General features: G+C 37.3%; 1 protein-coding gene across 1 annotated transcript in view; it reads left to right on the top strand.

The window, feature by feature from the left end:
* The window catches only part of FBXL13 (F-box and leucine rich repeat protein 13), a 196,590-nt gene that overhangs the window by 169,184 nt on the left and 164 nt on the right, over positions 1-27,242 (top strand). The window contains 5 exon segments of the mRNA XM_007467061.1: positions 4,326-4,365; positions 4,368-4,405; positions 15,918-16,052; positions 21,027-21,190; positions 27,205-27,242. The exon segment at positions 27,205-27,242 is cut by the window's right edge and continues 164 nt beyond it. Of these exon segments, the coding sequence (XP_007467123.1) occupies positions 4,326-4,365; positions 4,368-4,405; positions 15,918-16,052; positions 21,027-21,190; positions 27,205-27,242 (415 nt within the window).

The raw sequence follows: 27,242 nt of genomic DNA, 5'->3' as shown, positions 1-27,242 counted from the left end.
AAAGAGTGATGGAAAAAAAGGTTTAAATAAATAACAGATTCTATATTTCGAAGGAAGGATAGAATCAGAAAACTCAGCATTTTTCAACTTTCAACAAAATAACTGATTTAGGCAAGGATCATCAATTAATGCTCAAATCATTGACTGAAACGTTGTTGGGAAACAGGGAATTCATGTGGTCTCAAAGGATCACATCATGGATTACTTATAAAATAAACAGGAAAAATACAGTTCTAATGAAACTGCACCTAGGTAGTAGTTTTACAGAAACTGTTTACCTAGAATCTAATCATAAGGAACCATCAGACAAATCCAGAATGTGGGACATTTTATGTAATGGCTGGCCTGGGATCTTGAAAGACAACATTTAAAGAAAAAAAAAAGGCTAAAGAGACATGCAACCAAATGCAATGTGTGAACTCTGAGGACTGGATAAAAAGCAAATTTGAATACTGACCCTATATCATATAGTATGGTAGTACTGTTAATCTTCAGTATCATATTATATATACATAATCCTATATAGTTACATAGGAGAATGTCCTTATTCCTAGGAAGATGCATATAGAATATTCAGAGGTAAAGCATCAAGATAGCTGAAACTTATTTTCAAATGGTTCACACTACACATATGAATTTAAAATATATATATTATATATACATATAAAACTATATTCACACATAAATATCAGTAAAACTATCACAGCAATTAAGCAAAATGTGGCAAAGTATTTATAATTGGTGAATTTAGGTAAAGGATATATAAGTGTTCATTATACCATTCTTTGAATGTGGCTGTAGATTTGAATATTTTCAAAATAAAGAGTTGGGGGAAGTATGTTTTATGTTTATGTTGGTGATATTCTAAGCCTGGAGTAGTATGACTCAGTCATATAGTAAGTACACACAGACACACATACCATTCCAACATTTGGTAACTCATTCATTGCTGATGTCTATCTACACCAGCTAAACAATTCCAGATGTAAAATTGGGGGGAAAAAAGAATAGTTTTCAATGGATTTGTTTGCTCCCAGCTGTCTGGTGTACATCTATCTGTTCCTGGCAGCATGTAGTGTTCCTACCCACTACTCCCAGTGACCCCAATCTGAACTATTTTCCAAACAACTCACACTTTCCAAATGAAGCCTTTGTTCATGCTGCTTCCTCAGTCTGAAACACTGTTCCTATTCCTTTGTCAAAATCTTACCCAGACTTTAAGGCTTAATTCAGATTCTTCTTCCTCTGTGAAAGTCTCTTCTAGACTGTCACCTATTCCTTCCAACTAAAAGCAATTACCCCCTGCCCTGTGATCTCTATACCTCTTTTGAAACACATCCTCATTCTTTTTGCATTATTGTCACTTATTCCCTAAAGAGGGAAAGTTTTGTTTAACAATGTTGCATAGGATAAAATCCACGTTCCGGAATAATGTACGAGGCTCTCATGGCTTAGTGCCTGCTTCCTTTTGAGTCTTAAGTCTTGACACTCCCTTCAATGGACCAGAGCTACAATATAAGCCAATTTTTCACTAGGGACACCTGGACCCCTAAGATCCAGGTCTCTCAATTCCATGGCCTAGGAAGGAGCAAAGTGCTCCCCAGGATTCCTATGAATTCCTAGGGCTTCGCATTCTCATACAACCTGCAATGCTAGTGTCTTCTCCAGGCTACCACACCATCTGCTTTCCTTTGCATTTTACCTGATTACAAAATTTAGCCCCTTCTAAATTTTGGGAAAATAAATCAGAACTTTCCTGCAAAGCATTCGTGAGTTTGGCTGACTTTTGAGGGAGATGAAGGAGGATTTACATTTTCATGATGCTACAACTTCCCTGAAAATTTAAGTACCCACCTGCTCTTTGCCTCACAGAGGCCTGGTCACTCCTCTGGTTGGCTCCTCTTTACTTCTTTCTTTGTCTTGTCCTCCCACTTTCCTCTTTTTATCCCTCCCAGAAGTAAAAGCTTGGCACAGCCAACCCCTAGGACTTTCCCCCCCAGGTACTTAACAAGGTATTAAACAAAACAAAACAAAAACAAAACCCTGCAGTTTCTTCCTTAACAGAAATTCTTAGATCAGCTTTTCAGATTTTTAAAAAAATCCATGTAAATCTAATCATGCCATGCTATATAGTTCCATATACATGCCATACTATTTCATACCTCAATGCTTTTGCACATTCTGTTCCTTCAGCCTGGAATGTCCTTCCCTTTGTAGCTTTCTTGGCAATTTACACTTCCCCACTCATGACTCTCCTCCATGCAGTCTTCTCTAATCCAAAGTAGTGCCCTCATCTTTCCTCTTTGGTTCGACTACTGTGCACAGTATTTACCTTTCACAGGGTTGTAATGATCTAGCGTACATGTCTGTCTTTAATGCCAGACTATGGGATCCTTGACAGTAAACACTGCACCTCATTGACCTTTATACTTCCAGCTTCTATCCCAGAGCCTGAACAATATAATACACGCTAAATAAATATTTATCGAATGATGAATTAAGAATGAATGAATTTTACCTAGAGCTGAGATTTAAGACTTTCTAAGGTACAAAGAAAGACTGTAAAATGTTGGAATCATCACTTGCTTCACCTTCTAATTTGGAGCATTTATAAGCTTCACAATGCCAAGGCATCTTATTATCTGTCCTTTTAATTATAGCCATCCTAGTAGGTATGTAGTATTTAGTATCTCACTGTGGTTTTGATTTGTATTTACTTAATGGCTAATGATATTTAATTAATTAAATTTTGAGGCCATACATTTTAATGAACAACCATAGTGATGAAATGTGGCACTCCATTTTAAAACTAATTAATATTTTAAAATAATTTTGAACAAAATGGTAAAGATATTATAGTCTGTTAAATGTCATACTTAGCAAGTATACTTCATTACAGCTCATCTTTAAAAAATTCTAACATGGCTACATAGACATAAAAAAAAGTGAAAACTTCAGAGAAACTATTCAGAGATAGTTTCATAAGACAAATTCCACATAGAATAATAAAACATATTTAGCTATTATCAAGTACAGGGCAAAGAGAAAAACTTTGCATCTCTTACTTGATATTTTTGTTCAAACAATTTAGTTTCTGTTGGGGTAGTATCTAAACTCCAATTCTTCTAACATGAATAAAACAGCATCCACATCTGGAACCCAGACCACGTGTGATGGCTTCACAGGGTTTGCCCATTCTTTGTTTTGAAATAAGGAGACAGAAAACATAATGTGCTCCTAGCAAAAGAATCCACATTTGCAATAAAATTAAAAGTATAAATGGAGTGATTTTATTTTTGTGTGGTATACAGGACTGTTAAATGAAATTAGAAATTGCAGTTTAAACAGTGACTTCAATGAAGCAGAATTTCAAGCACTTTTCTCCTTGATCTGGCTTTTGTTTCTGAAAAATGAAAGGGCCTAATATGTACATCAGTGAAAAAAGCGGGATATAATATTTGCAGGACTCATTTTCAATTACAATCCAAATGTGGTTTTTACGATCAATAAAATGTAAACCAGTCCTGCAAATAAAATGTGAAAAGGACAAATCATATACCATTTCTGGCATTTTCCCTGCCAGCCAGCTCTGGGACCATAGAATGAGGAAAATGGTCTAGGAAGCATATCTAACAGAAATAGAAAAGTAATATGATGCTGAATGCAGAACAGGAGGATGGCATCTATAATGCACATTAGTCAATTCCTTATCTGAATGTTGTGCCAGTTTAGGGCGGGAAGGTACGGAGAAATGGGCCAGCAAAACCACACATAAAAAAATGAAGGGCTAAAAGTACAATCTATATTTTTTTAAACAAAAAGAAACAAAGCTTTTAGCCTGAAAAAAGAAGTGAGTTATTGATGAATGATTATCTGTCTATAGGCCGTTATGTAAAGATGTTTCTTCTCCCTCCAAGCAGTTAAACATAATAAAACGAGCTAAAGATTTTCAGATGTTTAGGCTAAGAATTTATTGATAAATAGATTCATTAGCCACATGAAGTGTCTTCAAAACAAAGCTGTAAGCTTAGGGGTCTTTAAGGTTTCTTTATATTGCTTCGTATAACATTTACCTGGAAACAGAAGGCAAGATAAGAAGTTTCCTGGCTCTGGGATTTCTAACACTTTTTGTAAAACATTAGAGACAACCTGAAAATGTTATTTAACAATGTTGTCTAACCAAGTGATTTTATGATTTGTTAAGTGTAAAGAAATAGAAGACAGAAGCTAAATTTTTTTAGTTTGCATAATTGTTATCTTATTGGAAATATACCTTCCATACTAAATTATAATCATCAAATAATCTTTACATTAAACATTTTTAGGGTTTGATGACACTTTCCAGGCATAAAAAATTAAAGGAACTTTCTCTGAGTGTGATAAAATCACCAATATTGGAATTCAGGTAAGATAATTACAGTTCTTTGTTAAAGAATTAAGATTGAAAATTAAGCACAAATCAAATAATCTTTGTAGGTCACAACAGAAAAAAGAAGTGGATTGGAACTGTATACATATGTGATCTTCGTTGAGCCAAGATTAACATCTGCCAATAGTCAGGTATCCACAGCCCAAGGTGACTGAGAGGTTTGCTTTCCCATTTTTCTTGTCTACTCTCTCCCTTCCAGATGTCAGACTTACAGGATAACTAGGGATAGGTTGACATTTTACTTGTAGAATGATGAACTGCAATGTGGTAAAAGTCTTCTCATATAATGGAAATGTTCTGTAGATAATCTGTGTTATATCATCTAACAATAAAAATTGGGGGACTTTGAAAACCTATACCAGGTACTTAACAATTAGGGACTTAAGTTACTCAAACATAGCTGGTAGCATAGTTTACCAGGATGGAAAGCGTGAGATAAGTAACTGGACAGGATAAATGATTATGTGCTCAAATGGTACTTTAAGAACTCATGAGAAGTACATTTCCTAGACCTGGTGTTGAGTGATATATAGGAAGTCATAAAGTAGCTATTGTGAGTAAGCCACATGTAATGTTTATCACAAATTAAGCAACTCAATTTGCTGTTAAAAGAAGAAAAGTTGCAATCATATGTCACACATGTATTGAACTAGGGCAAAATCTGGTTACTTATTAGTAAAATAATGGAAGATAACATTCTTAAAGGGAACTAATAATCTAGGAATGCAGAAACTGTTAAATGCATCAGAAACTCCATTTAAAGTATCCTGAGAGTTCAAAACCCCAAGCGTTTATGAAAATCTGGGGCTAAACTGAGAAAAAAATTTTTTTAAAAAGAAACCCTTATTGAGATAAAAGGATTTATCTCACATGTGGAAAGATACTGCAAATGATGGCTGAAAAGTCCACCAGAGCATGGCAGACTTGAAGTTAAGCTCTCTTCCATGAATTTGAAATGGACTTTGCAAGTCCTAACATTATTAATAGGAGAGTGTTAAAATATTATATGAACTGCTGGGCTATAGAGAGGGACAGGCCAAACGGTGCTCTAGACTTTAGCATAGAATTCTAGTGTTCTGAAGCTCAAGGAATCTTAGAACCATTTAAACCACTCTGTAATTTTACAAGTGAGGAGACTAAGGCCCAGAGGGCTTAAATGATTAGTCCAAAGTCCTATGCCATCTCAGCAAACTAATCTAACTCATCTAGTTTTACAGAAACGAAGAGTAGAAGTGGAGAACTGCTGTTCTAAATGGTTGATTGGCAACATGACAGTGGGAAAAATTGTTTTCAAATGATTTTTGCTGTATTTCACTGCATCTGGACAATGTAATGGTACTTAAGAGGAAAATGTAACACCATTAAGAAGTCTCCTTTTAGAGGAATTAGTGTCAAGCAATGTCAACTTCCCCCAGTTTCAGACCCTGGTTCCAAAGGTTCTAGCAGGTTCCTAAGAAATCTACCTAGTAGTACATACAATTGTATAAAGAGTTAAAAAGAACAAACGCTATCTTTCAAAACAAAGATCCCAGAGAGGACTAACAACTTGCATATAGGACAAGACTGTAACTCTACAATAACAAAAGGGCTTATAATGCATGTAACCCACTAGAAGAAAAAGCCAAGAGGTTCCTGTAAGGCTAAACCATGGTTTACCTACTACAGTTCATTTAAGGATCAAACATGCATTTACATAAAACTTTATCCATGAATATGATCTAGTCAGGCTTTCAAAAGGTCTTTGACAAGGTGATAGAATAAAGTTTATTAAAATAAAACGGTTAAGTGTTAACATTTCTACTACTGGGTTATATTTCTTATACGGTGATCAGTCACATTTGATCAACAACTGCAAATCATTCAGAAGTATTAAAACCTACCATGGTGATGACATACATGGCCTCTTAATATCCATCACTTATTAATTTTAAAATGCTTCTTTGGATGAGAGAGAGGGCTGACCAAAGTCTGAGGCTACGTATCAGGAAGCCAGTGCTTTCTGCCATTTATCTTTGAGTCTACAGGTTCCAGGCCTTTTTATTTTCATTCTTTGGAGCCTGAAAAATCATACTATTTTTAGGTGCTCTGAGATTTTAGATGAAAGTGTTTACCATATGCTAACTATATGATCATACAGCTGAGTTTGGCCTAGCTTTAAAAAATGTAACCTTTTAAAAATTGGTATGTATTGATTTTCAGTGACCTAAAAGAAAATAAAGCAGGGGGAATACAAGCACATGGAAATACAGAATTATTTAATTATTAGTTGCATAAGATCAGCTGTTCTATTCAAGTTCATGAAAAAAATTTTTTCTCTTTCTCATCATTCCTCTTTTTCTCCTCCCTGCTTTTGGAGTGTGTGTGTGTGTGTGTGTGTGTGTGTGTGTGTGTGTGTGTGCGCGCGCGCGCTCACTCGAGTGTTGTGGCATTTAACCTCCTTTTACCTCTTCCAAGGATCCAAGGTTCATACTTCTGGGCATGTGGTAATCCTTCTCCTCCTTCCCTCCTCCAGCCCAATTATTCAGTTCCAAAAGAGATGAAACAAAGAAGGGGGAGGAGAAAGTGACACATGAGCCGATTTCACAATTCCTTATCTGGATTTACAAGACAGGGGGAAGAGAATAAACTAAGGTGGTTAAACTGAGATGTTTAGGTTATCCTAAATTTAGCAGGAAATTTTTTCTTATTACTTTAGAAGGTAACTATAGGAGATTTTCTTTTTAGCTTAAAACATTGAAAACTACATAATGATTTAATGAGAAAAAGGAGGAGATGAGCATTTTTACCCTAATTTGGTTTTGCACAAATCATGAACATTACAGGAATTAAAAATTACCTCATTTTAGTTTTACTGGAAACCACAGCACATGCAGTTTGAGTGTCTGGAGCCTCAGATGTACTGACTTTTTAGAACCTGGTTTTAATTACTTTCCCCAACTTTAGTTTTGTTCTGAGAATATTAGACGTTCAACGATCACGTTAAACTAAAATTATTTGGTGCTCTTGAAAGACACATTTGTTTTGGAAGCAATGTTTGATACAGTCATAATTGAGCATTTCTTAAGAAACCTTTTCCTTGAGCATTTTGCGAATTTAAATAACAGACTGTCAAGTTTGGCAAAAAATTGGTCTAACTGGGATGTTACAATACAAATAAGTTGGAAGCTCTGTCTTATTAAGTTGTTTGGATAGAACCAAAGGAATAAATAAAATTATTTACTCTAGTTGCTTTTTACATTCCCTTAATCTAGTTTTCATTTCTCATTCCCTTTTTTGGGGAATGAAGTATGCTATAAATACATTAATGCAATATCCATACATATGAATGTGCATATTTTTCTTTATGCAGGTTATTTGAGAGTGAAAACCTTGGAGATTGACCAAAATTTTTTATTATTTCAGTTTTCATATGTTGAGGTAGTTGATTAAGAAACAGCACTAAAGAGGAGAAAATCAGGTTTAGTTATGTCTCACCACAAGGACTTACACATGTATGTACGCACTGAAAATATGCCTGTGTGCGTTTACATGTAAGTATGTATGTAAATGTATACCTATGTGTAATGTATGTGTGCAAATTAAATATTTACAAGTTTTAGCATATGTTAGATTACATATATTTACATGTAAATACATGGAAGTATATACCTAATTGTCGTACATGTGTGTAAATTAAATATATGTACACATCTTAGTGGTTGTTAGACTACATGAATATGTCAATGTGTGTGGATATTTATTATGCCCAAATTGTGTACAGAGATGTTATAAGATTATTTATTTCTGGACTAACACCAAATAAACGATGGTCAATATTCAAGACAAATAAAATTAGTTTGTTAAAAAATTATCTTTTTGTTTATATTTTAACTTTAAAAATTAAATATCTATGTAAATGGCAAGGCTCTTTTTCCTATGGTAAGGAAATTCAGAATATGCTCTTAGAAGAAATAATTTTTTTTTTACAAACAAAAAAATTTTATTGAAGTACAGTTGAATTATAATGTGTGAATTTCTGTTTTACAGCAAAATGACAGTGATAAATGTATATATACATAATTTTTCTTTTCTTTTTTTCTTTTAACATCTTTATTGGAGTATAACTGCTTTACAATGTTGTGTTAGTTTCTGCTGTATAACAAAGTGAATAAGCTATACATATACATATATTCCCATAATCCCTCCCTCTTGCATCTCCCTCCCACCCTCCCTATCCCACCCCTCTAGATGGTCACAAAGCACAGAGCTGATCTCCCTGTGCTATGCGGCTGCTTCCCACTAGCTACCTATTTTACACTGGGCAATGTTTATATGTCAGTGCTACTCCTTCACTTCGTCCCATCTTACACTTCCTCCTCCGCGTGTCCTCAAGTCCATCCTCTACGTCTGCGTCTTTATTCCTGTCCTGCCCCTAGGATCTTCAGAACCATTTTTTTTTTCTTTTTAGATTCCATATATATGTGTTAGCATATGATATTTGTTTCTCTCTTTCTGACTTACTTCACTCTGTATGACAGAATCTAGGTCCATCCACCTCACTAAAAATAACTCAATTTCATTTCTTTTTATGGTGGAGTAATATCCCATTGTATATATATGCCACATCTTCTTTATCCATTCTTCTGTTGATGGACACTTAGGTTACTTCCATGTCCTGGCTATTGTAAATAGTGCTGCAATAAACATTGTGGTACATGTCTCTTTTTGAATTACGGTTTTCTCAGGGTCTTTGCCCAGTAGTGGGATTGCTGGGTCATAAGTAGTTCTATTTTTAGTTTTTCAAGGAACCTCCATACTGTTCTCCATAGTGGCTGCATCAATTTACATTCCCACCAACAGTGCAAGAGGGTTCCCTTTCCCCACACCCTCTCCAGCATTTACTGTTTGTAGATTTTTTGATGAGGGTCATTTTGACCAGTGTGAGGTGATACCTCATTGTAGTTTTGATTTGCATTTCTCTAATGATTAGTGATGTTGAGCATCTTTTCATGTGTTTGTTGGCAATCTGTATATCTTCTTTGGAGAAATGTCTATTTACGTCTTCTGCCCATTTTGAATTGGGTTGTTTCTTTTTTTTGATATTGAGCTGCATGAGCTGCTTTTATATTTTGGAGATGAATCCTTTGTCAGTTGCTTCATTTGCAAATATTTTCTGCCATACTGAGGGTTGCCTTTTCGTCTTGTTTATGGTTTCCTTTGCTGTGACAAAGCTTTTAAGTTTCATTAGGTCCCATCTGCTTACTTTTGTTTTTATTTCCATCTCTCTAGGAGGTGGGTCAAAAAGGATCTTGCTGTGATTTATGTCATAAAGTGTTCTATGTTTTCCACTAAGAGTTTTATAGTGTCTGGCCTTACATTTAGGTCTTTAATCCATTTTGAGTTTATTTTTGTGTATGGTGTTAGGAAGTGTTCTAATTTCATCCTTTTACATGTAGCTATCCAGTTTTCTCAGCACCACTTATTGAAGAGGCTGTCTTTTCTCCATAGTATATTCTTGCCTCCTTTATCAAAGATAAGGTGAACATAGATGCATGGGTTTATCTCTGGGGTTTCTATCCTGTTCCGTTGATCTATATTTCTGTTTTTGTGCCAGTACCATACTGGCTTGATTACTGTAGCTTTGTAGTATAGTCTGAAGTCAGGGAGCCTGATTCCTCCAGCTCCATTTCTCTTTCTCAAGATCGATTTGGCTATTCAGGGTCTTTTGTATTTCCATACAAATTGTGAAATTTTTTTCTGTGAAAAATGCCACTGGTACTTTGATAGGGATTGCATTGAATCTGTAGATTACTTAGGGTAGTAGAGTCATTTTCACAATGTTGATTCTTCCAATCCAAGAACATGGTATATCTCTCCATCTGTCTGTATCACCTTTAATTTCTTTCATCAGAGTCTTATAGTTTTCTGCATACAGGTCTTTTGTCTCCTTAGGTAAGTTTATTCCTAGGTATTTTATTCTTTTTGTTGCAGTGGTAAATGGGAGTGTTTCCTTAATTTCTCTTTCATATTTTTCATCATTAGTGTATAGGAATGGAAGAGATTTCTGTGAATTAATTTTGTATCCTGCTACTTTACCAAATTCATTGATTAGCTCTAGTAGTTTTCTGGTAGCATCTTTAGGATTCTCTATGTATAGTATCATGTCATCTGCAAACAGTTACAGTTTTACTTCTTCTTTTCTGATTTGGATTCCTTTTATTTTTTTTGTCTTCGCTGATTGCTGTGGCTAAAACTTCCAAAACTATGTTGAATAATAGTGGTGAGAGTGGGCAACCCTGTCTTGTTCCTGATCTTAGTGGAAATGGTTTCAGGTTTTCACCATTAAGAACACTGGCTGTGGGTTTGTCATATATGGCCTTTATTATGTTAAGGTAAGTTCCCTCTATGCCCACTTTCTGGAGGGTTTTTGTCATAAGTGGGTGTTGAATTTTGTTGAAAGCTTTTTCAGCATCTATTGAGATGATCATATGGGTTTTATCCTTCAATTTGTTAATATGGTTAATCACATTGAATGATTTGTGTGTATTGAAGAATCCTTGCATCCCTGGAATAAACCCCACTTGATCATGGTGTACGATCCTTTTAATGTGCTGTTGGATTCTGTTTGCTAGTATTTTGTTGAGGATTTTTGCATCTACTTTCATCAGTGATATTGGCCTGTAGTTTTCTCTCTTTGTGACATCTTTGTCTGGTTTTGGTATCAGGGTGATGGGGGCCTCATAGAATGAGTTTGGGAGTGTTCCTCTCTCTCCTATATTTTGGAAGAGTTTGAGACGGACAGGTGTTAGCTCTTCTCTAAATGTTTGATAGAATTCACCTGTGAAGCCATCTGGTCCTGGGCTTTTGTTTGTTGGAAGATTTTTAATCACAGTTTCAATTTCAGTGCTTGTGATTGGTCTGTTTATATTTTCTATTTCTTCCTGGTTCAGTCTCAGAAGGTTGTGCTTTTCTAAGAATTTGTCCATTTCTTCCAGGTTGTCCATTTTATTGGCATAGAGTTGCTTGTAGTAATCTCTCACGATTCTTTGTATTTCTGCAGTGTTGGTTGTTACTTCTCCTTTTTCATTTCTAATTCTATTGATTTGAGTCTTCTCCAAGACTCAGGAAAAATCTTGATGAGTCTGGGTAATGGTTTATAAATTTTGTTTATCTTCTCAAAGAACCATCTTTTGGTTTATTGACCTTTGCTATTGTTTCCTTCATTTCTTTTTCATTTATTTCTGACCTGATCTTTATGATTTCTTTCCTTCTGCTAACTTGGGGTTTTTTGTGTTCTCCTTTCTCTAATTAGATAGCACATCTTTTATCTCACACAATTACCATTTTGTTGTTGTTCTTATGGTGAGAACATTAAAGCTCTACTCTCACAGCATCTTTCAAATACACGATATACTATTGTTAACTATGGTCACATGCTGTACCTTAGATTCCTGGAAGTTTTTCATCTTATATCTGAATGTTGGTACCCTTTGCAGGCTCCGGACGCACAGGCTCGGCGGCCATGGCTCACGGGCCCAGCCGCTCCACGGCATGTGGGATCTTCCTGGACTGGGGCGCGAATCTGTGTCCCCTGCATTGGCAGGTGGACTCTCAAACACTGCGCCACCAGGGAAGCCCTGTTTCTTGTTTCTTGAGGTAGGATTGTATTGCTATAAACTTCCTTCTTAGAACTGCTTTTGCTGCATCCCATAGGTTTTGGGTCGTCGTGTTTTCATTGTCATTGGTTTCTAGGTATTTTTTGATTTCTTCTTTGATTTCTTCAGTGATCTCTTGGTTATTTAGTAGTGTATTGTTTAGCCTCCATATATTTATATTTTTTACAGTTTTTTTTTCCTGTAATTGATATCTAGTCTCATAATGTTGTGGTCAGAAAGGATATTTGAGATACTGTAGTAATAAATTCAGTTTATAACTTAGAATTGTGGAAGTTGTATTTCAGCCTTTGAAGCAGCACAAAATAGTCTTCATTACCGAAAATAGTTCTTGGTAGCACAAGATTTTTCTGTAATTATCAATAGGAAACCCCACCCCACCCCCAAACGGAAGTTGGTAGCAGGATTAATCAGAATATAATGAGGCAAATAGTCAAGAGATGGTGTTATGAGTATGTACCATGAGGTGAGCTTTTTTGAGACTGGGAGCTGCCACCTGTCGAGGTGGTTTAAATCAGGATTTTGGCAGAAGCACATTATTGTGACAGTTAGTGAAACTCAGTCTCTTCTACATACCCAACTTAGGAATGCAGTCATTAAGCCCCCATACTATGACTCAGCTCATAAGATACAGAGAAGAAATTATTTAACTCACTAAGCGATTTGGAAGTTGTCTTCAAGATTGTTAACCCACAGCAAAATTGGTTGATACATGGGATGGAAGTCAAAATTGGTAATTTTTTATTTTCTTTCCATTTTCACTATAAAAGATTAAGAATCTCAGTCTAACATTTTCTGAGAAAAGAAAATCAACAGCATTGATATATGTGTGATTCTGTAACACTGTAGCCAGAAGAGCATATAATAATCTTATCAGTAGGGGGGAAATGGAATTTCATGAATGATTATGTTGAAAAATGCCTGCAGACTTAAGTACTTAATATGACTGACATGTCTCTAAAGGAAAATATGAATTATAAGAGAGGAAAAGTTCTGACTTATTTCTCAGATCTGCACTGATTTATGCCAAGCATAATGCCTTGGACTCATCTTTGTGCCTCAGATTTTCCATGAGTGAGAACGCTACCATGAATGTATCATAGACCTTGTAATCATTTTTATAAGTTATTCTTAATTTAAAACCTCTGAGAAAGTTTAACTTCAGAGAATATCAGAGCTTTAAAAAAGGCTTAAAGCAGAGGTGATTCAGGCAGTCCAAGATATTGACAGATGCTACTGAAAAGGGTTTGCAGACACCAAGAGCCTTGAATCTCCCTTTGAAGCTTGTTTCATCTTTCAATAAACTATTCTTATTGTTCAAATATTCCTTCTTGCTTTACATTTTCTCCGGTTGCTTGAACTCTAACCATTCTCTAAGCAGAAAACAATGTTATCCTACCCCTTGCAACTTAAGAATTCCTGTATTATTAAAACAATTCTTTATGTCCTTGAAGATACCCATAAAGGGTTGAGCAAGCAACTAGTATTTATTGAGAACTTACTGTATTCTAAATATGATGCTTGTGAAAGGGGTATAAAAAGCTAGCAGGGTTCCAGACAGTACCTCTGAGAGACTTATTGCATTCTAATTGAAAAACTTGTTGAATCTGAGCTGAGCTTCAAGACCACCAGTTCCAATCCTTTAAAGCTAGATTTCCCTCTGCACCACACTAGTTGTGCCCTCTATGCTTGATTATCTCCAATGACAGGGACCTCAATATTTCCTGACAAACTGCTCCTTCCTATTTTGGAAATCACTTAGTTGCTAGAGGAAACAAATCTCCATATAAATTTAGCCACAAAACAGGAATGAGTCAAGTACTGTAAGTGCTGAATCAGTTGAAAAAGACAAGTTCTGTATGAGGTCAAAGGAAAGAGAAATCACTGTTGGTTGCTGTGGTCAGAAAAAGATGATTTAGGGTAAAATAACCAATATCTTTTAGTTTTCTCCAAAGTACAATACAAATGTGCATCTTTATTATTACTGGTATCATATGCAAATCCCAATAACAGTTAACATTTACTGAGTGCTTACTACATGCCAAGTATGTTATACTGTCTCTCAAGTAACACTGTATATACAATTTTATAGCTAGCTAGAGAATCTACTTTGTTCTAGGAACCATATCAGGTACATATATTATTTCATATAATCTGCACAATTAAACTTTGATATGGGTGTTATCATTTGCATTTTACCCAAAGAGATGTTGTGGCTCAGCAAGTTTCAGTAACCCATAGTGGCAGAGCAAGGCTTCTAAACCCACTATATCTGAAACCACCATCCTAGTCTTATCTACTGTGCTAAACTGCCCCTCCAGGAAACTTCCCCTCTTCTATTAACTTACTAAAGAAAACAGGTGGCTGACTAGTTCTTTCCAGTCTTCCTTAGGGCTAAAATAAGGGGAAATTGGCATACTCAATGGGAGGGAAGCCCACTGGTGGTTTTACCTCTGGAGTCATCCTAATGGCTATTACTGATCCAACAGCCCAGGTCCTTCCCTCAGGTCTGAGAGGAAAATGTCTGATAGACATCCATTTTTACATATAAATAAGGAATGCCTTACTAGTAATACCCTAGGATTACTAAATTCTATTACTTGTAACTAAAAATGATAAACTATCATATACCGAGGTCTCTAATTTAGTACTCTAAGAATTTGAGCTGCTTCACAATGAGGCTAAACCTTTAGAATGACTGAGCACATGCTGATAGTTGTAATTCTTGTAATTTGGGGGATGGACTTTTCTTATTAGTATTAATGTTATCTTGAATTGGTCATGGTTTCCAATTTCTACTCATCTTGACTTAAGATTTTTTTTTCTTTTTGTTTTTTTGTGGTTCGCGGGCTCACTGCTGTTGTGGCCTCTCCTGTTGTGGAGCACAGGCTCTGGACGCGCAGGCTCAGCAGCCATGGCTCACGGGCCCAGCCGCTCCGCGGCATGTGAGATCTTCCCGGACCGGGGCACGAACCCATGTCCCCTGCATCGGCAGGCGGACTCTCAACCACTGTGCCACCAGGGAAGCCCGACTTAAGATATTTTTACAGTTACTGTTAGTTTACTTCTGTGGATCATTTTGTTCTTATATAACTGCTGAAGTATAAAATTTGACCATTATTTCCTCATGGATTCTTCTTATCACTCAGGTTTTTTGTTTGTTTGTTTTTTGTTTTTACTGAAAAGTAGGAATGAAAATTAAGAACTCCTGAGATAAAGGGAAGAATTTCCATGATTTCCAGACCTTTTCTAGCCCTAAAAATTTCAGATGAACATTTTGGCATTTCAGAACAATGCTGGAGGGTAGATATTTTCCCTAATTTGAAGAAGAGGACACTGAGGCTCAGAAAGATTGAGCGACTTGCTAAGGTTTCAAAGCTAATACGGTGGTAGAATGAAATTAAAACTCAGGTCGGCCTGGTTCCAAAGACTGTGCTTTTTCCATTATATTACACTGTCAACCCCAGAGTGTTTGCCTTCCAATTCTCATCTCCAGATTTCCTTTCCTCCACTCATTGGACTGAATATAACTCTAATAATTACTAACCACATGGGTAAAATTCCATTAGCACTAACCTCAGGAAAACCAAATTCTGTTAGCAGGAATTTGAATATTACTGAACTGTTAACTGGTGTGTGAGTATCTTTTGTTATAAAGAAATTCTGGACATAATGGCTTTTGTTTGCAACAAAATGTAACACATCTATATTTCAGAAACTGAAATGCATACTAGGTAAACTGCTATGGGTAAGATGGCTATAGATGTACACAACATTTGAATAAAGACTAAGAAAAAGAAAAAGAAAAAAACCTTTAACTTTGGAATTTCTTGCAGGCATTCTGCAAAGGCTCACTGATCTTGGAACATCTGGATGTCTCTTATTGCCCCCAGCTGTCAGATGAGATTATTAAAGCACTGGCCATTTATTGTATTAATCTCACATCTCTCAGCATTGCTGGCTGTCCAAAGGTATGTGCAGGAGTCAGCTCAGACATATCAGATTGAAGCATTGCCAAAGAACCCAGGCAGGGTAGCAATTAGCAGTTGGACTCACCAGAGAACTTGTTTTCTTTGCCATGTCTGAGGTATTCATTAGGGTTTTCTTCTTTCCCCAAACTGGAAATAGCTTTATGATTTCATTTGTGTCAAAGTAGAATCTGCAAGAAGTTAAAGACAACTCTTATAAAAATGTGTCAAATATTTATTTAATTCAATGAGAGAACCAGGAAAATGGTAAAGTCAGTTCATAGAGCATTTGATCAAACTCGGTACTTATAGGAACTGAAGAAAGAATGTTGGAATATGATTGTTAGGTTAAATCCAAAATTGGTTAATGTCCTACAAGGTAATAAATCCATAACCTTGGAGTTATAGTTTCTCCTAGACAGAAATAATTTGCATCTCTCCTGGGCAAAAATATAAGAGTTTGGGCCCTAATCAATACTAAACAGTATATCAAACAAAAGCATAATTCCTTATAGAATTTCTCAGTTGGATCTGTTAAAACAATGTTCCGGTAAGACACTGAAAGGATATGCAATCATCTTTTGTCTTATTTTCAAGTGTTGGATAATTTTTCTTGACATCTTTCTTTGAAAGGAATATATACTCATTGCAAAATCTTTGGACTACATATAAAAGTGTGAAGGAGACGGTAAAAATTCAAAGTCATACCACCAACCAGGACATAACCACTGTTGCATTTTATACTTATTCTTCTAGAATTCTTTTCTATGTACAGAGATTATAAATAGTTACAGGTTTGTGCTTTGTCTTGTTTTTTAAAGAACAGAATCATACTTTCTAAAATACATTGTAACCTACTTTCTTTTTTCTTAATATACTGTGCATATATCCCCATGTCAAGAAATAGAGATCTCTGGCTCTGGATTAATATGGCAGATTGAATATACACACATAATTTTGTTCCCTCTTGAAACCCTACCAAAACTGCAGAAGAAGGGTGAGGGGCCACTTTAATAGGGAAAACAGTAGAGGAGACAAGAGCAAAGAAATTTTGGAAACTTGAAAGTAGATGGACGAAATTAGCATACCAGAGAAAGCTTTGAATCCTAAGACAACATAGAGAAAGCTGGGAAAAAAGTGGATTTTCGAAAGCTGGGAAAAAAGTGGATTTTCACCACTATCTTCAAACTTGGCAATACTGTGTACCTCTGGAACTAGGTTAAGAGGGTGGCTAAAATAAGGAAGACTGGGTTAAAAGTTCTTGAGAAGTAGACAGCTCTCTAGGTCTCCTCCTCTACTCCATACCTCTGGGCAACTGCCCCTCCCCACTCTCACCAGATTTGAGATGTATTTCCTACAGCCAGATTTCTCAGCCTTGGCATTACTGATATTTTGGACAAGATCATTCTTTGTAGTGGGGGATTGTTCTGTGTACTGTAGGATGTTTAACAGCATCCTTGCCCTCTATCCACTATATGTCAGTAGCACTTAGCCCCCCACACCTCCAGTCATAACAATAAAAAATGTCTCCAGATATTGCTAAATGTCCTCTGGGAGGGCGGGGGAGTGAAATCTCTCTACTGTCTGCTCTCCAGATAATAAAACAGAAGGTTGCCGAGCTGGAAGACTCATGTATAATTGAGAGCTTGGGTACAAAAGTGAAAATGGGAATTAAGTGACTAAATGCTGAACGCAGAGACATTCAGCACTTTTCCAATGGAGCATTCAGAATTTGGGTGCCAGATCTCTGCCTCCAGGCAGCAGATTGGAAGCCTCTTTTCTGGGGACTCTGACTAGCCCAAGATGAAAGATTGAAAAATACTGACATATGTGGATTTTCCAACAAATAACCCATCTAAACCATTGAAGTTTAATGTAGAGAAGGCCCATATCATGCACTCAGACCTTCCAATCAGCTTTTAGCTCTCCACTATTAATCATGAGCAGACATCAAGGACATAAGAGACTAGACTTAAGAGAAAAGCCTTTAAAGTGGAAGATAAAGACCAAACCAAATTAACAGGAAAAACTTAGAGGAAGTAAAATACTCAGAGGGAAGAAAACTTAAAAAACTTTAAAAAAATCCTCAGAAATTGCAAGGTTATTAACAACCTTGTCCTCTTCTATTGTGCACACTGATGGGCTTCTGTTTGCCAAAGCATCACCTGAACTTTCAAGATACCTTCATTCTAGCTAGTCTAAAAATTCAGCTTCTCAGTTGTTTAGTCTGGGTGGTGAGTAGATTAAGAAAGTGATGCTAGGAACTCCTGATTCTTCCACCATTAACTGTGCCACAATAAGGAAAAGGAGGCAGTGGTGGGAAAGACATGGTGAATCATGACATTAATCTGAAAAATTCACAGTAAAACTCTCTTTGTTCAATAGTGTACTTGTTTAGAACTAGGGAAACCAGATGCCTTTCCGGTCAACATCATCTGGTTCTAGAAGTGAGCTGGGTCAAGGAACTCAGGACACTAGCAGCACTGACCATGAACCCTCTGCAGCTTGAGCAGTCATGGCTCGCAGGGTCCTTGCTTCCATTGCACATGGACACATGGGTAACACATGGCTCACTGGGAACTGCCTTGGCTGTAAAGCAGGCACAGATGTCGACTGGGCTTTTAAGAGGCTCCACTAATAAGGGAGGAAAGTAGGAGAATGAGAAAAGGAAAGACTCCAATGAGCACAGGAATTGAGGCAGAGAATTTTTTGTTGTTTCGTTTCACTTTGGTTTGTTTTTTGGTAAGGAAAAACTGAGAGTTCCTTCTATAAATTGTGCGGTAGATATTGTCTTGCAGCCTAGAAACTAAGGAGGATATCACACAAGTAAGATATTATAAAATGAATCACTCTACACTGAAGATCTACACTGAGAAAAAGGAAGGGGAGTAGTTATTTCAGAACCTCAACGTAAGGGAGGATTTAGCTTTACCATCTATGCAGGTGAAATGAGTATGCTGATTCAGAAGATGTAGTGACCTTAAGTTGGGCCAATGTGAACACTCCTCACAGCCTCAGAAATCATAAGGCTGTGGTCCTGTCTAATATATTTCAGTTCCATTGCTTCTGATGAGCCATGAAACACATTAGTGTCTGGCTCATCATTCTAGGCTAGGTTTCCCAAAAGCCCATGGGTCAATCTTGAATGGCCATCTTGTCCACCTCCTGGAAGGTCCCTTCAACCAGCTCGCTGCCAAGGTCAGTGAGTAGTACTGTGACCTCATCCCACCCAGCACTAAAATGAGAATAACATAATCTCTGCTCAGTAGGACTGAGACCAAGACCATGTGTCTGGGAGTTAAGAGCATGGCCAGTCATCTCCACCTCCAGTTCCCAGCTCCCATAAGTCCCCCAAACATCACCTCAGTCACTGAACATGTGGGATTCTGATCTACAGGAAATGTTGGGCTCCTTTTCAGTTCCCCCAGTATCAATAGAACCTAGCACTCTGAGCTCTACCTATCCAGGATTTTTCCATCATATCATTGTCTTTCCTTTTCTCTACAATTCTGAGGGTTAACCCCCACCCTCAGTGACATCAGATCCTCAGAGACCCACAAAGTATGGCAAAAATGTATGAAGCATTTTTGTGAGAATCAGATGCAACGTTAAATCTTGGTTCTGAGCAAGTTCTGGAAACCGGGCATGCTTAGACAATGACATCTATTTTTCCAAACATAAAAAGTATACATTTCAAACTGAAGGGTTTTTTGGCATAATTCTCTCAATTTTGTTAAAAACAAGAGCTTAGCCTCATGGCATGTTTTTAAGAATGTCCAAACATTTAAAATAAGAAATTAAATCCAGTTGGAAAAAAATTCCTTTCGGGAGAGTAATCTAGTTGATTTTGCAGCAAGTCCTAGTTCAGCTATAAATTCAAAAGCTAAACCTTGAGTAAGTGAAGTAATCCAACAAGTGGAGTTGAATTACCTCTGCAGAACATCTGGGCAAACTCTCAAGATACTGGAACCCTGAGCAGAAATTCTCAGAGTGAGATTCATGCAGTCTCTGTGGCTTCTACTCTTCTCTCCCCTGCTGCCTACAAACATCTGTCTTACCTACTTGTCCCTTTCCAGAACCAATTACTCCATACACAAATCATCAGAGATGTCCAGATCCCTTCTCACATCCAGAGATGTCCAGATCCCTTCTCACAGCAATCTGATCGTGTCTGCAGGTTAACTTCAGTGGATATATATATATTTTATAGTTTTGTAACATGTGATGTCATTAAACTTATGTTTCTCAAATTGATGATGCCTTACAGTGGATTTCAAGTTTAAAGTTAAATTCCATTACTGCAGCATTTCATAAATTGCTCATATTGGTGTGACAGGTATTACTAGGGAAATTTTGATGAAGTTCCCAATCCCAAACAGACAAATCTAAAATGAAAATGACAGCAAGATCACAAATTCTATTAGTGCCACTTGAAACAGACATCTTACTGTTCTGGAAACAGACTTAAATCACTAACTTGAGTTATACAGGCTCATCACGTGACAAGCTAGTTAAAAAGAATCTGCAATGGTTCTGATTCTATTTGTTATGGACTGAGTGTTTATGTCCTTCCAAAATTCATATGTTGAAACCCTCATCCCTGATGTGATAGTATTAGGAGGTGAGGCTTTGGGGGGCTAATTAGGTTTAGACCGAGGTCACAAGGGTAGAGCTCCCATGATGGAATTAGTGTCCTTAAAGAATAGGAAGAAACTAGAGCTCACTCTCTGCCATGTGAGGCTACAGCAAGAAGGTAGCCATCTGAAAACCAGGAAGAAGGCCCTCACCAGACACTGAACCTGTGGGTAACTTGATCTTGGACTCCTCAGCCTCTAGAACTGTGAGAAATAAATGTATGCTATTTAAACCATCTAGTCTGTGGTATTTTGTTATAGCAGCCCAAACTGACCAATACACTATTCTTCCCTGGGATGGAGTTTGTTGCAATAATCAGAGTTACTTTGGCTGTGTGTTTAGATTACTGACTCAGCATTGGAGATGTTATCAGCAAAATGCCATTACCTGCACATTTTGGATGTTTCCGGTTGTATCCTGCTTACTGACCAAATGCTTGTGAACCTTCAGATGGGCTGCAAACAACTCCGGATCCTAAAGATGCTATACTGCAGACTTATTTCGAAGTAAGTATGTACCTGAATATGAAAAACTTTGAGAACTACTTTCTGAGAAAATAGAATATGTCACCACAGCATTCATAATACACAGTGGCTTTCAGAGTTAGGAAGGTTTCATTTTATTTTTTACCTAATTGAAGCCAATATTTTGGGCTGAACCAAGGGAAGCTCCCTCTAAAACAGTCTTTGTGGCTTCACATTCCTTTCCCAGTAGGCCTTCTACTCTTAGTACTTCCCCATCTTTGACCATGCAGATGCTCAAAGCCTTAACTCTGCTCCTCATAGAATAACTACGAGCTCTTCCTCTACTGTCTCAAAATATTTCCATTCAGTTAATCTCCTCTAGGGGTTAAGAAACTAATCAGACTAAACTAGCTCACAATTATGTACAAATTACTAACAGTTATCCTAAGAGCCCCATCTCTCCCAAAGCTATTTGTTTGACAGTTGTTATTTAACTAAGATCCAGAGCTCAGAGTAAGGTATTCTGATGACTGCTACAGGCCAAATGCCTATAATTTACTCAATTTACAAAATGTTTCCAATGAAATAACAGTTGGGTAAATAAGCAATCTATAAAGGTAGAAGGTATTAGATGTCCACCCTGTGAGTTTTTAGATAGAAAGTAGTTATTTGCTCCATTGTTCATTTTTTTTTCCAATTGACTGAAAGTAAAAATGTGTAAGTATTTTAACTGACCTCTTGAAGTAACCTGTGGAGTGTTCAAATGAGAATTCTTGACCAATCGCTGAAGGTCAGGTTCTTTTCTGAAGGCTGGAAAAATGAATACTAAGAATTAACATTATCAAAGTACAAAGTACATAATGTGTTCTAAGCATGTAGATTTCACAGAAGAACTTTCTTAATTAAGCAGCCCTGGCATGAGCTGAACCATGAGATCTGGTCACTTGATGCCTGAGGAAGAAAATGATTTCTGATCTAAGGATGTGTGTGCTGAAATGAAATGAAAAACAAAACAAAAACAAAACTATTACTTGTAAAATAGGCACTCCCACTGGGCCCAGGCTTGCTGGGGAGGAGGGCAGCCAACTGAAGCTGGATCAGAAAAAAGGGGGCAGGTTCTTAAAAATTTTTGGAGAGGAGTGGAGACTCAGCCCTTCTTGATAGGTCTGGAGATGACTGACATGGATATTATTAACTTCATTTAAAGTGTATACCATGAAATGAGGTTCTACGAGTCCCTGCTGACCCTGTCATATCGTTAAGCAGCTAACTTTGGGCAAGATGACAGTAAATGAATTAATATATTACACAAAGGAGTTTAGCTTCTAATCTTTTGACTTAATATTACCTCCCCAAAATAATGATCGACAAAATAGTCGATCATTATTTTGGGGAGGTAATATTGTTGAATTTCTAAAACGTAGGATTTTAAGTAGAATGAATGAAGACTTTCTAGCCAGGGCCTCTCTGATCCTAAACATGGTGAACGTAATCATGGTATGGGATATTAAAGTGTAATAAATATGGTGCTTGGTCAAGAAGACCCAAGATATCCAGTAATTTCCAATTCCTGCCTTTGACTACCCACTCCTCTTGCAAGGTCCTTAGATAAAAATATGCAAAGAAAATAAAACAAGTAAGATTTTACTACTAGGGGTTGGCCCCCAAAACCCAATGCAAAACTCTAGTTAACTAACTGAATCTATGGGAAATTCCTTTACCTAATCCAGGACAGCCAAAAGGCCTATTTTGTTTTCTACCACCAAGCCTGCCTGTCCCTATCAGCAAGAAGCAGACAGAGACTTGGCCCTAATACCTAGAAAGGAGCTGGCTTGTCTGCCCATCTCATTGTCTAAAGAAGCCAAACCACTGCAGTCTCCCTTATAGCTCAACTCCTGCTAAGATCCAGCAAGAAAGAGGCCTAGAATTCTCTGATTCTATCCTTGTCTAGCAGTGGAGAAGGGCTATCCCCACAGCAGGGTGGCTAGACTAGTTAGGCTCCAGGAGCATCTGTCTTGACATCCTGCTTCTAGGAGAGGATGCTGTTTGTCAGTCAAGCCCAAGATACTTGGGCTTCAAAACTGATTAGAGAAGTGGTAAGGCCTGGCCACATTCTGCTGTTTGGGGTCAGCTCTAGAGACTGTAGAGCATCTTCTTCTCCACTTAGATCCATGGGATCCTTGGGTGGAACTGGAAGTGCTGCAGAGAATGTGGACCCTTCAAGACACAAGCCCATGATGACATCTAATCCCTTACCTATGTTCACTCTAAAACACAGTTGTTTACTCTTGCTCCCGCAACAGCAAGAGCTTTGTTTTGTCTGGGTGAAATGGAACATTTGGTAGTTAGGATATAGGAGATTTTTCTTGGGAAGAGGTTCAATTACTTTGAATCACAAAGCAATGTATTCCCACACATCTGATTCCATTTGAACATAAAAGTGTACAATGCAGCCCTTAAAATCAAATTATAGCCCTCAGAAGAAACTGTTTTATATACAAATTCCCCCATACTGAATGGAATCTGAAAACACTGCACCAGCTTAACAAATCAAAGAGGTCTATTCAGCCCACCCTATCTGAACTAGGGGAGTAGCAAACTTTTGGTCAATGAGCAAATTGGCTGAAGCGCTTCCAGCATGAGATACGCTGTCATTCTACAACCCCAGAGCCTGAAGGGATCCCAGGAAGTGATTCCAGAAGTCCCACGTGGAGACATAATAAAGGCTCCTTTAATTCAAGGAGAAATAAGTAATAACTAAGATTATAAATTTGACGGGAAAATCTAGCTGTCTACATTTGAAGCAGTTGTATTCAACTAACCTTTCAATTTATGGACCTCTGTGGGGAAAGCAAGACAGGCAATGGAGATGAAGAAAAGCATAGTGGAAAAGAGGGAGAAAGACCCAAACAATGGTCTCCACAACCCAGGAGGGTCTGAACCACAAAGAGACAGAAGAGCCATTAAGTCTATAATTAACAAAGAGCAAAGGGACCTTTCTGATATTTTTGTGTCTGGAGTCCAAAACTTTAAACTTTAGAGAGATGAGTAGAGAAAGTCTAGGTGGTCTTCAGAGCCCCAAACAGCAGTATAGAGATTCCTTGAAGACCTTATTTAGCAGTTCCTAGCAGCATAAATTACTACCTAGGTACTCTAAGATCTGTGTTGTTAGGAAATAAAACTCAGAGTTCTCCTCTCTAGCTCACAGAAAGGTCTTTGTGGAAAGGCCTTTGTAATTCGGACCTAATGAATTTTATTATTAATATGAACAAATAATATTACTTAACAATTATCATTTGCCATGTACTGTGCTAAATCCTATTTTATGTTTATTATCTAATCCTCACAAATACCCTATTACCATAAAAATGAATAAGGAAACTGGTATAAACAGTTTAAATAACATACCCAAAGTCATACAAATAAAAGACAGAGCCATACTTTGTACCTAGGTCTTATCATTGTTATGCTGCTCTTTTATCTTTAGATTAGTGATTTTCAAGTTTTTTAAAGCTCTAACATTCAAGAGATTTGATCAATAAGGGGAGACAAATACTGTTTGCCCAATTTACTTGCTGATGCATAAATAAGAGGCTGATTACAAGTAGTCTTTGGTGTAGGCTCCAAATTCCCCTTTCTTTTGGCTTACTCAAGAAACTAGAGGGAAATGTGAGGGCAAGTGATGTTATTACAGGGATAACCTTGAATCCCCTTTAATTTATAAAAACCAAAAATCACTTACAAACTTCAAAATATCATTATTATTAACCATCTGATACTTTACAACTGTGTGGCATATTGTGTTTGAAAATCATTGTTTTATACTGATCCAAAGAAACCTCTCTCGCCAGGTTAAATGTGTAATGACTAACCATTGCAGCAGACGGCTTCAATTCCCAAATCATTTCCTACAAGTTCTTGGAGTCACTTGGGCCTAAGTACCTGAGCAGAAGGCACTCAAAGGATTCCACATGCACTTGAAGAAACTTAGAACACACAGTGATTCCTAAGTAGACATTTTCTTTTCAATATTTCCCAGCTCCCATCTATACTAGACATTAAGCTATTAAAAGAGAGAGAGGGAGTTTGAGACAAACAGACAGAGACATGTTTCTGGCAGGAGCATTCAGTTTCTACATTTTCAAGTTTCCTGATACTTTTCAAAAGTGCTTGGGTTTACATTATGCAAAAATAATATCCTACTTAGAGGACACAGAAAAATTATACAAGAAGTTTAAAACACAGGATCACCCTTTTTTTTTTTTGCGGTACGCGGGCCTCTCACTATTGTGGCCTCTCCCGTCACGGAGCACAGGCTCCGGACGCGCAGGCTCAGCGGCCATGGCTCACGGGCCTAGCCGCTCCGCGGCATGTGGGATCTTCCCGGACCGGGGCACGAACCCGTGTCCCCTGCATCGGCAGGCAGACTCTCAACCACTGTGCCACCAGGGAAGCCCAGGATAAAACTTTTAAAAAAAGATTAAAAAATTAACAGAATGTAAAATTTTATATATTTGACTATAAACTTATCATTTTCAAATTTCAGAATAAGTATTTCTCGAAAGAGAAGACACCTGTTTGCCAAGTTTTAATCCACAAGGATTGGTGGCTCAGAACTAGAAATTAGTATAACAATTGTTTTTATTCAAATTGTTTTTTAAACTTCTTTAAAGTTTTGCAAGTGCAAATGTATTAGCCAAAAAGCAATGTGGTAAGAGACAGAATTGGCAATGCTTTGGTTGTCTCCCTGCTGAGTTTGCTTACAGTTATTTTAAAACACCTAAGATTTGATTCAGGTGAAACAGTATTTCAAACAACTGATGTATCTTAGCCTTTTTGATTTCATTACCCTACTAGAACTCATATAGCCATTGAGCACAAACTTAAGCCAAAGCATATGATAATATCAGCCTCCATATCAATGACTGTTTCCAAACTGCTGCAATAACTCATCGTAATATACAGCAAAAACAGGCAAAGTAGCCCCTACATGGGCAAACATTATTACTCATTTCTGATCCTAGGGAAGCTGCCAATTACTCATTTCCTGTTTGGTACTGGTCTGAAGATTCAAACCAACTTTCTAGGAAAATCCTTCTGTCTTGGAAATGACATTATTTTCAAGTTAGATATACTTTTTTTTTTCTGACGCTGCAATATTGTGCTTTATAAGACATATACATTTGGTCATTCAGATGATCAAAATGTATTTCTCATATATATTTGGAGAGTGGTATGCTGGAGAGAGCACAGAAGCTCAGCATCCTTTCCCTATACCTTGCCCTATGCATCTCTGATACCTGGTTGTTCTTGAGTAATATCCTTTAATAAACCAGTGATCCAGCAAGTAAAATGTTTCTGTGTCCTGTGAGCAGCTCTAGCTGGTAGATCAGAAGCCCAGGTAACAACCTGGTATCTGAAGTGAAGGGTGATCTGCGGAACTGAGCCCTTAATTTGTGGAATCTAACATGATTTCCAGGTAGATAGCATCAGAATTGAGTTGAATTATAGGACATCCAGCTGGTGTCTGAGAATTGCTTGGTGGTGTCGGGAATGCCCTCCTCCCACCATGTTGGAACTGGGGTCCTGAACAACTTTTAGATGACTTCTTTGCTTCCTTCCTCCTAAGAGAGACAGTAACAATATTTTTGGTCATTTTGACCATGGAACACCTTTGAGACTTCGATGAAAGTCACAAACCCTCTCCTCAAAAAAATGCATAGTAGATAAAAAACTGCATGAATTTTCAGGGAGTTCATGGGCTTCCCTGAAGTTCATCCATGTATCCAACAGGGATCTGTGGACTCTAGGTTAAGAGCTCCTGCTCTGGTGCACGGCCAGCCTTCACAGGTTGGCTGGTTAGGATACTCCCTCATCAAAGAAACTGGAAATATCAGGCAGAGGGCTCACACACTCCCCATCAGGAAGGCAAGAGAGATGTGAAATGAATTCAAGTTGTGACAGTGAGTTCTTTAATTCCAAATGTGATCTAGTTTGAAAATTCTGCACTAGTGATTACTTCTGCAACTAGCTAATGCTCATCACTGTTATTACAGGGAAGCAGCTAAGAGAATGTCATCTATAGTTCAGCAGC

This window comes from Lipotes vexillifer, unplaced genomic scaffold (assembly GCF_000442215.2).
Source record: "Lipotes vexillifer unplaced genomic scaffold, Lipotes_vexillifer_v1.1 scaffold450, whole genome shotgun sequence".
Taxonomy (NCBI): domain Eukaryota; kingdom Metazoa; phylum Chordata; class Mammalia; order Artiodactyla; family Lipotidae; genus Lipotes; species Lipotes vexillifer.
This window is presented reverse-complemented; position numbering and strand designations above follow the sequence as displayed.